Source organism: Sprattus sprattus (genome assembly GCF_963457725.1).
Source record: "Sprattus sprattus genome assembly, chromosome: 1".
NCBI classification, from domain to species: domain Eukaryota; kingdom Metazoa; phylum Chordata; class Actinopteri; order Clupeiformes; family Clupeidae; genus Sprattus; species Sprattus sprattus.
The window spans coordinates 52,267,449-52,279,616 of NC_137920.1; the positions used below are offsets into that span (position 1 = coordinate 52,267,449).

The 12,168-nt window shown below is 41.7% G+C and overlaps 2 protein-coding genes across 4 annotated transcripts; both read right to left on the minus strand.

Moving 5' to 3' along the window:
* Nucleotides 1–278: 278 nt before the first annotated feature.
* hinfp (histone H4 transcription factor) lies at nucleotides 279–6,348 on the minus strand. Of its 3 annotated transcripts, none has more exons than XM_080851814.1 (11): nucleotides 6,283–6,348; nucleotides 5,847–5,886; nucleotides 5,551–5,718; nucleotides 5,215–5,441; nucleotides 4,058–4,169; nucleotides 3,818–3,970; nucleotides 2,999–3,076; nucleotides 2,513–2,633; nucleotides 2,280–2,418; nucleotides 1,937–2,061; nucleotides 279–1,716 (listed from the first exon to the last, which is right to left on the minus strand). In XM_080851814.1, exons 3-11 carry the CDS (start codon nucleotides 5,714–5,716, stop codon nucleotides 1,338–1,340), a joined length of 1,500 nt encoding a protein of 499 aa, XP_080707940.1. In that variant the 5' UTR covers nucleotides 5,717–5,718; nucleotides 5,847–5,886; nucleotides 6,283–6,348; the 3' UTR covers nucleotides 279–1,337. The 3 variants fall into 3 exon arrangements, with proteins under 3 accessions (XP_080707940.1, XP_080707939.1, XP_080707938.1); XM_080851813.1 differs by having other exon boundaries at nucleotides 5,551–5,764; nucleotides 6,283–6,333; XM_080851812.1 differs by lacking the exon at nucleotides 6,283–6,348 and having other exon boundaries at nucleotides 5,551–5,764; nucleotides 5,847–5,898.
* A 977-nt stretch (nucleotides 6,349–7,325) lies between these two features.
* dpagt1 (dolichyl-phosphate (UDP-N-acetylglucosamine) N-acetylglucosaminephosphotransferase 1 (GlcNAc-1-P transferase)) lies at nucleotides 7,326–11,841 on the minus strand. The gene is made up of 9 exons (XM_080840190.1): nucleotides 11,033–11,841; nucleotides 10,529–10,649; nucleotides 9,994–10,207; nucleotides 9,596–9,742; nucleotides 9,318–9,402; nucleotides 8,686–8,874; nucleotides 8,318–8,405; nucleotides 8,032–8,178; nucleotides 7,326–7,701 (listed from the first exon to the last, which is right to left on the minus strand). The coding sequence occupies exons 1-9, from the start codon at nucleotides 11,185–11,187 to the stop codon at nucleotides 7,636–7,638; spliced, it is 1,212 nt and encodes a 403-aa protein (XP_080696316.1). The 5' UTR covers nucleotides 11,188–11,841; the 3' UTR covers nucleotides 7,326–7,635.
* Nucleotides 11,842–12,168: the final 327 nt, after the last annotated feature.

A 12,168-nucleotide genomic window follows, 5' to 3' on the forward strand; every position in this document is an offset into this window, starting at 1 on the left:
CTCCAATACAAGACCTGGAGGCAGAGTTGAATGCCACTCTGTTAACCCAGCGGACAGATCATCGATTGGATTAGTGTGAGTGTTTAAGCTCCCCTACTTGGTCTTTCATTCCCTCACTCTCGAATGCCAAATCACTCTTACCGCCATGCCAATCCACCCGACAATAATGATGACCTGGAGGACTCTTCTATGAAATGAGGTGAAACAGGACGATCACAGTAAGTTCAAGATAGAGTTTATTAAAAAAGAACTCCATCTCCTCTGAGGCTGTTGTGGTTTTCTCAGAAAAGAAACACAGCATCCCTCAATTGGTTCCTTTATCAAACAATAAATAGATCCACCAATACCTTCACATGACAGTGACATGTAAAATGTATATGATAATTGTGGGCATAAACTAATACACCTTTGTTTTTTTGTTGCATATTGCCATATTCACATTATAACTCCTCCTCTTTGGAGTAATTAGCATAAATGAGATGGGGAGTCCTTCCATCTTCCACTTCTGACTCGGGAACATTCAATGAAAAACAAAGTTTTGAAGCATTTCTAAAACAACTTGCCAAAAAAACTGGGTACAAATGGGTCACCTCAAGCTCATCTTTCTTCAAACCTGTGCACTCATCAAATCATCTATTCTCTCTTATAAGTGCGATTTGTTTCATTATATCTACACATCATACCCATACTAATCAAGTGCTTAAGGAACAATGCTGGCTTATAAAGGTCCATTAGAGGTAATCAGCAGGAAATTAACAACCTAAAACAATAAATAGGAACATCAATGCCTCTTCAAAGAGTCCATCAATAAGTAGTCTTCTGGGTGAGGCAGAGGAAGGCTGCGGGAACTAAGAGGTAACTGGGCTGCTGTGGAACAGAATTTCAGACACTGTCCCCTAATGGAGTTGTTAGTTTTTCTAGAAGATCTGCTCTTCCATGGGGGCAGAATTTCTTCAATCAAGTAAGTCAAGCACCTTTCACCAAAAAAGAAGCAGTTGGACATTCCAAATTCTGATAATGTAAACCATCTCTAAAATAAAGAGAGGTTAATAGTTGATGCTTTCCATGAACTTCATTGAGCCTGTTCGTTGCCTTGGAACAGTGGACCTCGCTTGTCACTGCCAAACCTAACTTTGAACTCAGTTTCGCAGTTCTGGCCAGCATATCGGTAATCAATAGCAAGTGATTGATCCAATCGCTTTCAACAGAATTTGTATCACATGCGCCACTTCAGAGAGGAATCCCTCTAGAGAAATCCCAGATTACAATGAACAGAGTTCAAATGCTGGATCTGCGGACATCAGGCGGCTGTGATCCTGGTCCAAACCTCCACCATCTCACACCACCTCCATCCCCAACTGCTGTGCCGTGTCCTGCAGCCGCCTCATGACCGTGTCCTCCTCCGCTGCCTGGGCCTCTGGAGAGCTCCCCTTCAGCATGACCAGGAGCACGTTCTCCCCTTCCGCTGGCCTCACCCTCCCCTCTGCCCCGCAGTCCCCCTCCCCTTCCTGACCCTCGGAGATATCGGCTCCACCCGCGGAGGACTGCAGGCTACCCCCGTCACCCTCCTGCCCTGGCTCGAGGCCCTCGCCCTGGGCGGGCTGCTCAGGGCTGTCCCCGTCCGTCTGCCTCTCCCTCATCAGCTGCTCCGTCAGTTCCACGCTCTCGTAGCGGATCAGCTGCAGCCGCATGAAGCCATCTTCGTGCTCCTTGTACCTATGAGGCGAGCAAGAAAAACAGATATTCCACCCTGACCGTAGTGACAGGAGATGACAACACCACAAAACATAGAAGACTCTGTTGCTACTAATGCCATTCAATAAATTGTTTGAATAAACTGATTGTTACTATTCATTCTCGAATATGTCGAACGTAAATCAGTGGTGTAAATGAATGGCATTTGTTAAGTAAGTTATGCAAGAGATGTAGGGAGAACCTGAATCTGGGGTGTCCTGATGGCCATTTGAACTGGTGCTTCTTGCGCAGGTGGGCAGTGAGGTTGTTCCCTCTCGTGAAGCATTGCTCACACACATGACACTTGTAGCGTGGGGCAACATCACCCTACAGAAGACAAGACATTGCAGATATGAACTTTGCTTCTGCGAGGCTGACTTGTGTCAACAAAATGCCAGTCTTTCTTAAATTTGATTTATTTCCAAAATTTGCTTCATGCCAGTTTGGAGAAAGCATTATACAACAACTGAGCTGTGTAATGTTGTAAATCATGGCCTGATGTAAATGCACAAAATTAGCCCAGAATGCATTATTACGTGTCTCACCTCGTGCACCCGTTTGTAGTGGGACTTGATGGACTGCATGGAGCGGGTGGTGTAGTCACAGTCCTCAAAGTCACAGTGATAGGCCGGCTCACTGCTGTGCGTATCAAAGTGTTTCCGGAGGTCGATCAGGTTCTTACAGCTGGACGTGATCACAGTGCACAAAGCCAAAGAGAAGATTAGACCATGCTCTGGCAGACATTTTCTGGTAAAACTGATCGCTACACCGGGCTGACCTGTACTCGCAGTAGTCACAGCTGTAGGGTTTCTCGTTGCTGTGGCGGAACTTGATATGGTTTCGGAGTGAGGACGGTGAGGGACAGGTCATGTCGCACAGGGGACATTTGTAATGGTTCACTGAGAGGTCAAAAACATTAGCAATTACTTGAACTCTAGTTTATTTAGTCCCAAATCACAAACCAAAACATTTTCATTCATGACTAAGATAACAACCTGCTACAGCCTCTGGTCGTGGTTTTTTTATTTGCTATGTTTCAGTTAATACCTGATTTATAACAGTGGAAAAATGTGAATTATAATAGTCATTGGTTTTCATTAGTGACTGGTGGTGAACTTTTAAAGCAAATACCTGTTAAATATTGTTCAGTATAGAAATTATGCAACAAGAGAAGAATGCAACAAAGTGTTTACTTTGGTAGTTCCTCCGCACATCACAAATGAAAGTTAATGTAATTTGATCCACAGACGAACTCAGATCTCACCATGGTTTCTCATGTGGTCTCGGAGAAGTCTCTCAGTAGCAAAGCGCTTGGAACAATGGGAACACTGGAATCTTTGGCCTAGGGAGCGTATAGAGGTTATTAATGAGAAATACATGTATGGTGCTGCACATATGCAGGAAGAAGGCGTGGTTAAATAAACTTCCATTACAGTGCTGCCTTTCACTCCCTTTTTTTTTATACGTGAGAAGAGTGATGGAAAATGGCCACATCAGCTTGCTAGGGTAAACAAAACCTTGCCCATACAGACTAATCTCCACACGCATTTGCAGATCTGCCACTGCAGACATGTAGCAAATATCAAATGTAAAACGACAGTTGAGTTTGAATTGAGAACTGAGTTGTAACTGTTTATTTACAGCTCTTGGAGCAGAATACTTTTCAGCCATTAAGATCTATACACATTTACCGATTTATCTACACATTTACAAATCGCAATACCCTTGCAAATCTCAGTACGCATTTAGAGATTATTTTACACATTCACAAATCTGATTACATGGATTAATACACAATTACACAACTCACCACACACATCTGCAAATAAGTCTCCTACAATAAAAACCCCATAACTGGCCCGTACTTCAGGAAGTCTGCTTGTGGACAGGTGCATATGATATTTAGATCAATTAGGATGAGCAACCTCTCTTGTCTTTGTCCAGATTCTTTTCTCTCTGACTTTGCCACCCCTTCTGATCTGCAGCTCCTTGCTGCCTAGTTTGCCTATATGTTCGCAATGCTGAGAGTTTACAGTATATCTGTGACTGATGGCTATCCAGTGGCCATACTGTCCACCCATACCTTCAATGGTTGTTTGCCGTCGAATGTGGTCAAAGAACTTGGTGTTGTTAGCGAACATCCCCCCGCAGGTCGGGCACGAGACTATCTTCTCTTGGGTGTGGCTCCGCAGGTGCTCTCGCAACTTAAAGCGGCCCTTGAAGGTGGCCTCACAATCTGAAAAAAAAGACCCAGAGCCATTGGATTGACAACAGCTGGGTTTGGTAGTTGCCATATTGTAAAAAAACATTTGTCGTTGCTAACCTTTCCAGCCACAGCAGAGAACATTCTCTTCCTTTCCGTTGGATTTCATGTCCAGGGACAGGGCATGGTTCTCCACATGGCGATAGAACCACTCGGGATTGTCCATAGAGGCCTCCAAACGAGGGAGTATGCAACATTGAGTATAGGGGCACCACACAAAGACTATAGTCTACAGAGCTTCATAATAATGGAAATCATCTTTGTCATTTATTTATCTTTTACTTTTTATTTAAAAACTGTCACATACTGTATCGTAAACATAACACAATGTAGGCTAGTAACCTACAGCGATGTGAGCTAGTAACCTACAGATAGGCCTGTCATTGATCACAGCTGTGCTCCAAGCTCAGCACTGGTTTCTATGACTAGCAATGCTGAGAGTTTACAGTTATATGCTGGTAATATGTCATTGTAAAAAAATATGTTTATTAATTCAAGATAGATTTCTTTTTTTTTTCACTAGAGGCTAAAGGGAACGCCAAAGAGTGATTCCCTCAACTGAATTTCTAGTGTTATCATTGCATAGCTTGTCCACCAGAGGGCACAGAGCAGCTATGTTTCACAGGCTACAAATGTCAAATTACATTTCTTGTACCTATTCTGCAAGCTATAGCCTATAATTATTATTAAAGCAATGGCACTATGAGATGAGATCAATATATTATTTATCTTTCCAACATCAATAAAACGTGGTTTGAGCGAACAGAATTCCCCCAGTCAAGTAAACTTACCCTGCTTAAGGTTGCTAGCATTTAGTGTCACTTTATATCAAACTGACCCAGAAAAGGCTTTGTCCGCTGCTGTTTCGGATAGATAATGTCCTTCTCATAGAAATAGAGCCAACTGGCTGATAACCATGATGTTTCTTATAATCAAGAAGAGTTCTATTCATTGCCACTGGAGGCTTTGAAGTGTGGAGCTTAGACTGACGCTTCACAGAGAATGAAACGTGATTGGATAAAGTTGGGACCGCATCGTCATTGCTTTTACCTGCCCATACCATAACGTAAGTGTTTTGTAAAGTCACCACTCTGGGATTTCGCTTTCTCGCTTTTTGGGCATTCAGTCCATCACTGTCACTCGTGTCGTGTACACTTCATCTGTACAAATCCCAATTTGTTCCCTATTGGAAAAAGGACAAAATCCTACAAGCTCACCTCACAGTGCTCCCAGAGGCAAATGAAGTTGTCAGTGATCTCGGGTATTATGTTGCGGTTGTGAAGGCCCACAGAACAGGTGCCCATGTCAGGGTGAGCCTGAAGGATATTTAGTCCCCACTGCTTCAGCTTGGTGTGGTAGCAGTGGAAGAACAAGTGTCTCTGTAACTCTGCCACACTCTCTACTGAACAGAAGCCACAGTCCCTCCACTGACACACATGCTCATCTGTATTAAACATACACACATACATTAGGAAGAAACCAAATCCATTGTCTAAAATGCCAATGACACTGGACTCATACTCATGGGAGGGGGAGTATCCATTTTTGCTTACCCACATCGTCGTCAGTGTCCATGTCTAACGTTGACAGAGTGTGGTGTTTCTCGGCGTGTTTGCAAAACTCCTGCATTTGAGGGAACGTCTCTTTGCAGGATCCCCATTCACACGTGAGCACCAAAGAAGAGTCCTCTCTGCGAGAGCGTTTGTTGGAAGGGGCCATGACTGGAACGAGGATGAAAAACATGGAAGTAGGTGCAGCTACAACATGCTGCAGCAATGTAAACATTAGCTACATCTGGCGGAGACTTGCATCACGTCGTCAAATTAGGCACACTCAAATGTCACCTCACCTGGGTCCGTGTAAATTTGCTTACAGGTAGTGGGCGACTCCTGGGAGAGATCTCGAAGTTAACCCACCGAATGTAATGTGTAAAAATCGATAATAAAGCAAGGAAAGGATTATTTGATATATGTTCCCTTCAGTTTAGGGCAAACTTTGCGATTTCCAGATACACAGTAACAAGAGCTAACGATTATTATACAGTTAATGTTCGATGCCTATGGGTCGTTTTCACTGCATGTATACATTTAGCTATGCTCTATTCCCTTGAAATAACTTGAGGGGGAAAACACTCAAAAGCTCATCATAACTACACCATGTAGAAGTCGTACTATCAGAAATGGGTTGAAATAGGAGACAATGTACTAACTATCAACTTTATTGCTGCCATCAGTCACATCGTTCATGCTAACATCTTGATATGAACCCTGACTTTGCAATGTTACCTTTTCTCAGCATTATTTCAACTTGTTTAAGTGCAGGCTTCAGGTTTGTTTTCCTGATCGTAAAAAAAAACTGTCGTAAAGCATCTACAGACTATAGTGCCCTGCTAAGGACAAACATAGCTTAGATATTGCGTTTTCTGATCATGTCAAGTGAAATGCTTTCCCGAATTCTCGCGGGGCCAGACGTGACTTTGGCATTGACACATAACAGTGTAGAATGGCAGGGCAAAAGTGATTCTTTCCGGTCTATGCAGTGGTGGGACCTGTATCTTTTGACTAGACTTATGTCTACGAGTTGGACTATTTACCCTAAATCATTTTTTACTACTGGCTACATGAGACTACCTTTACAAATCTGTATAAAATGGTATTTTGTAGTTGTCTGGGAATTCCCCGCCCCTTCACTGCATTTCATTTGCTCAGTCTGGCGAAGTACTAAATGGAGGTCCACTTCACTACGTAATTGGACACGCCTTTAACCAATCAGACCAACGATACGATACAACGATCGGTAATAAAGCAAACACATGTTTTTTCTGTATGAATTGTTCCAGAGCAGGTTTCTGTTCTATTTTCAAAGAAAACTTGCCTTTGAAATCATCCAAGACAGCCGCGAGAGCAGTATATAGTTTGCTGTGCTTTTCTCTTTGCTTTCGCTTTTGATAGTAGACGTGGTTATTTTAAATCCGCCAATGGCGCGCCAGGTAGCCAAAAGCCAGTTTGTGATTGGTCCCAGAGATCCTGAGAATGCTGTAGTGAAATGCTGTGCAATCTTCGCCAGACCCACTTCTCAGGCAAAATCAAATTTGCCGGAAGAAGAGGGGCGGGACTTCCCAGACAAATTTTTTAGAGCACATTTATTTGGCTTGTCAGTTGTATTTACATCCTTTAAAGCAGGCAAATCTCTCCAGTGTCAAATTGTCAAACCCATACATACAAAGGGGTTCAGGCACTGGAGATTAAATCCATATACATTTTCAGGGTTTTTTCAGATAACTAATTGTTAACAAGAAAAGGAAATTTCATTTTCTGTACAAAAGTAGTTTTTTTCACTTCATGTTTTATTTATGTTCCCACCATCACGACATGGCATAGACTACTCCGTGGCAAATTTTACTAAATGTCACACTGCCACTCTTTAGTTCGATCTTCTGAATAAGTCAAATACTGCGATGTGCCGTAAGAGTTTTGAGACTGCCATTTTGAGGTGAAGGAGCACCAGGCTAGCTCTCAGAATGATAATTTCTTAGTTCTCAGTCCTCATTTAAACGGAAAAAAAATCCAGATAGGCCTTTATGGGATGATTGCTGTTCTCGTAGTCCATAGTGCCCACAATTACTGTTGTGCTGCCATCTAAACATCGTAGAATAGCCGAACCAAGTGGTATCGAATCCCAAACGCTGCAATGCTTCCCAATACCTGTGCAGGAGGGTAGAGACTTAATGAAACAACTCCTTTCAGCATAAGCTAGAAAACAGCCACACAGCTAGCCCAGTGTGTAAAACCACACGCACTAGATCCTTTTTGTGACTCAAGAAATTTGACAAAATAATATAAACAGAAGTAATTCCCTCTGAATTGTGTGTGTGTGTGTGTGTGTGTGTGTGTGTGTGTGTGTGTGTGTGTGTGTGTGTGTGTGTGTGTGTGTGTGTGTGTGTGTGTGTATGCCTGGAAGCTTAGACAGCTCAGTCGGCATACTTTCCGTAAATGAACATCTTAAAAGGCCCTCTTTCCAATGCGAGTTCGCACCTGTATGAGTAACATTATGGCAGTAAGATTCCTCTCATGGGTTGGCCCCAGTATCTTCAGCACCAGATTAATCAGGGTCATGTTGTTACATTCCATAAACTCGTCATCATCCTCCCGCACGTCCAGTAACCATAACATCTCTGCCACCTACAGGATGACAAAGACATCACAATCAAGTTTCTTTTTGTTGTGTTTTGATTAAAAGTAAAAGTAATGTTCCTGAACTTAAGTTCACAGCTAGGATCCACAGTTTTGAGTTATGTTAAAAGAAGCAAGTGAGGATTACCTTGATAATTAACAGTCCTAATTTGGAGAGGTCCTTCTTTTTGAATTTTGAGTAGCTCATTCCAAGCTTCCCTGTGTCTGGGTTCAGTCTAACAAGAACAAGTCAGATGAGGGGTAAGTACGAAAAAAATATATATAAAGACTTAATATTTGAAAATAAATGAATCAGAGGATGAAATGAATATCATAACGGTGTTAATTATCGGACAGCAAATTATCGGCAAACGTTCACGTTGTCTTGTTAATCCATTATTAAACTGAAGTTATAGATTGTTTATCCATTATTAAGCATTTTTATTGTTTAATAGAATGGCCGATGCTTGACACTGTCCGATAACTGACAAAGCTACGCTAGTGATGTTGTGTCACCTGGGGAGGCGGTGCCTTGGACAGGGCACTATATGAAAGAGCTGTGGCACGGAGTAGATGAAGTTGATGACCTGTGGGATGAAGAAGAGCAGCATGGTCTTGCTGAAGTGACCCAGGATGCCCACCACAGCAAACGTCATCCCGGCAAAGTAACAAAATGTATCTCCGACAAACACAGCTGAGGGGTACCTGGGAAACACAAACAAAGACAGAACAAGGTGCCAATGGCATACCCATGACAGTCATCAGTCAGTTTAGTTTGGAGCTGATCTATGTAGGGCTGAGATTGACTCTGCTGTTCAGTAACATCACCATCATACATCTACTGTGGCAAAGACAAATCAAACGCCAAACCCATTTACAGGGACAGGATAAATAAGCAATACATGTTTAAAATTATAAAAATAAAAAGTCTGAGAATAATACAAAATTATTTGACAATGATATATATTCTCAGTGCAGTAAATAAATGCTTTAAAATTCCTCAAACTTTCACTACTTGTGAAATCAAGCCTTCTGGAATAGTGTCACTTCGCCATGACTCCAAGACTGATGTGATGATGTTATTCTGAAGTATACACTACTAAGATCAGCTTGAACTTGGCCTGGTACAAAAATCTAAGCAGGCTTACCAGTTGTGGTAGAAAAGTCCCAGTGTGGTGAAGAAGAAAGGAATCATGAAGTATAAAGAGAAAACATGGTCAACTCCATAGTCTCCTGAAAGACATAAAGGCAGAGAGAGAGCACAAATCACAAAAAAATCTGGTAGACTAAGATCACTTACAATACACAGTAGTCCATCTATAATGTCCTCGATTTTGCCTTGTATAAAAGAAAGATTGTAAAAACAATACTCTGGAGGCCTCAGATATTCAGAAAGAAACCTGAAAATGAGAAAACACATACTGACCATTTAGCTCCAACAGGTTGAAGATGATGATGGACCCAGAGATGAAGAGGGCTTGGCCTGATTCTATACCATTGATCCCAGCTAGGATATTGATAGCGTTGGTGCAGAATACAGCCAGCATGCCCATGTACACATAGTACAGAATCCCTGTGTAGCAAAACAGGCAAAGGCTAAATTATACACTTGCTGTCCATAAAAACATTTAGTTATTGGGTAAGGCTCTATCAGTCAAAGAGTTGCATTTTATGCCAGTTACCATTACGGTCACTGTTAATTCTCTGTGTATTTTTGGATGGTCCAATACCATGAAATTTGTACCTAACTGTTGTGCCGGCCATCTAAGTAGCCTGATAACAAAGACCAGTCATTCTGGGACTACAGAAAAAGCACAAACTAACCAAGATCCAGATGCATCCCCAGCAAGATCCGAAAGGGCTTGGGCACGACAATCACAGTGTTGCCAAAGTTGGTGAAATAGACCATGAGGAGAGGCAGAGAGGCGATTGTAGGCAGCAAGAGCTTGTGTCGCCATCGGAGATTCAGTACATCATCAGCAAAACCCAGGAATATCATGCAGCATATGGCTAAGAGCGCACCGATGAACTGCACAAACTGCACCGGGAAACACAGAGACAACTCTAATTAATTAAAGTTAGCCGAGACAGTTATAATGTACCAATTACAGTGGCAGTAGGCAAACAGACCAGATAAACTATGATAGAAATAACCAATGAAATGGATTTGGTTGGACCGTCAACAAACTGAGGAATCGCCTATTTACAGTTACGTCTAATATTTACTCAGGAACAATTATGGAAATATCCTCACTCCCCCTTCCCATGCATCTCTTCTCTGGCCACACAATAGGTGATACAGCAGATACCACTATGGGGCTTGGATTGAAATCTTCCAGTTATGCTAAGGATGATTCACCTCATTGTGTGGAAAACCTTTACACTGCTCCCCAACAAAGCAGCTGAGGAAGGGCACAGGGATGAAGCAGAAGGAGATGATGAGGAAGACTGTGCCACTTATCACACCTTGAGACTCTGGGCTGAGGGAGACAAAAGAGACAGAGATGAGTGGGATGACAATGCATCTGGTTCAAACGATAAGATATTTAACCTGTGCTACAGAACACCACAACTATACAAAGCCATCCAACAGTAGCGTACATGGATGACACCAGTAAGTGTACGCATCTGATGGTGCAGGTCCAAAAGGACGCAAGTCCACCTCAAATTGCAAATGTTTACCACACTCAAAACATATGTATTCCTTTAACTTCGTTTTACCACCAAACAAAATTTGTTTGATGCCTATATAGTTACAATAAATATACCGCCCAATTTAACCAATAATATTATCATACACTATGCACCATTAACAGGCAAAGGATATCAGTGGATACATGTTTTGCTACCATTAAACACTCACACTTCTTTTTTTGTGATTTTGTTCAGGTCCATTCCATACAGCTTAGCTCCGATGAAATGTTCCTTGAATGCTGGAATTAGCTTAATGGTTGCCATGCAACCCAGTGCAGACATGCAACTGTTGATGACCAAAGGGATTACTGGTATAGGAGACATTGTCAACTACTAAGGTAATGAAGTATCTTGCAACGGTAATATTTTAGTTATGACTGTTACGAATTAGGTTGGGCAACAAGTTAACTAAGACTGAGTAGCGTTGCTCTTCAGTCAGTGTAAACACACTATTCAGCAATCTACACGTTAATATGATACTGAAAAATCCGTATCCTATTTGAACATTTAGTTTAAAAAAAAACTCAATACTAAAGCTTTAGACAAAGCTGAAAATAATCTACAGCTTTATCTAATCATTGCCATTACTTGCAGTACATGTTCCAGATAATTTGCACCATAGCTAGACTAAACGTACTACATTTATCTCGGTTAAACTGAAACGACTGCCATTTTTATGATTTCCCCTGATAGGAAATCCTAACACAGCCTAATTTATGAGCTTTCCGGTTAAATGACATTGTTAGTGATGTGTTTTAACACCTTATCGAACTACCCGCTAACGTCACGGTGACTAGGAAGACAATCTAAGGTATCGTCAATGTGTAACGTTTGATAGAATGTACGCATGCAGTATGCTATCAAATATCTAGCAAACCGTATAGTAAGATAATGGCTGCATGTTACATACAACTTTTACGACAAACGAATTATCAATTACAGACAATATGTTTGACAGCATGATTTGAAATCTCTATCCAACTCTTCGGGAACCAAGACAAAGTTCCACGTCTACTTCCGTCAACATCTAAGATGACTTCCGCTTTTCAAAATGTGTCATAATAAAGGTCAAATGAATGATTGCGTCATCATGTTGCAATCAGGATATGCTGTCCTTACCTGTCAGGAAAGACGAGCCCACATCAGTACCATGTCACATCATAACTCTATATATTACTGTTGTGTATTGCTCCTAACAAGTGTAGGCCTAATGTTGGTCTGGATGTGTATGCCAAGACAAAAAATACCAATCAACAACTGCTTAAAATTACAGAAGAGGCGATGTGTTTTTTTTTAGGCAGTATG

Coding starts and splice junctions, on each gene's coding strand:
- hinfp (XM_080851813.1), bottom strand. CDS start 5,740: ATGTTTTTCATCCTCGTTCCAGTCATGGCCCCTTCCAACAAACGCTCT. Junction 4,170..5,214: donor GCCTCTGGGAGCACTGTGAG/GTGAGCTTGTAG, acceptor CCTCGTTTGGAG/GCCTCTATGGACAATCCCGA. Junction 1,717..1,936: donor TCAGGACACCCCAGATTCAG/GTTCTCCCTACA, acceptor CTCGCCTCATAG/GTACAAGGAGCACGAAGATG.
- dpagt1 (XM_080840190.1), bottom strand. CDS start 11,187: ATGTCTCCTATACCAGTAATCCCTTTGGTCATCAACAGTTGCATGTCT. Junction 9,743..9,993: donor GGGGATGCATCTGGATCTTG/GTTAGTTTGTGC, acceptor TTTGCTACACAG/GGATTCTGTACTATGTGTAC. Junction 9,403..9,595: donor CAACCTGTTGGAGCTAAATG/GTCAGTATGTGT, acceptor TATGTCTTTCAG/GAGACTATGGAGTTGACCAT.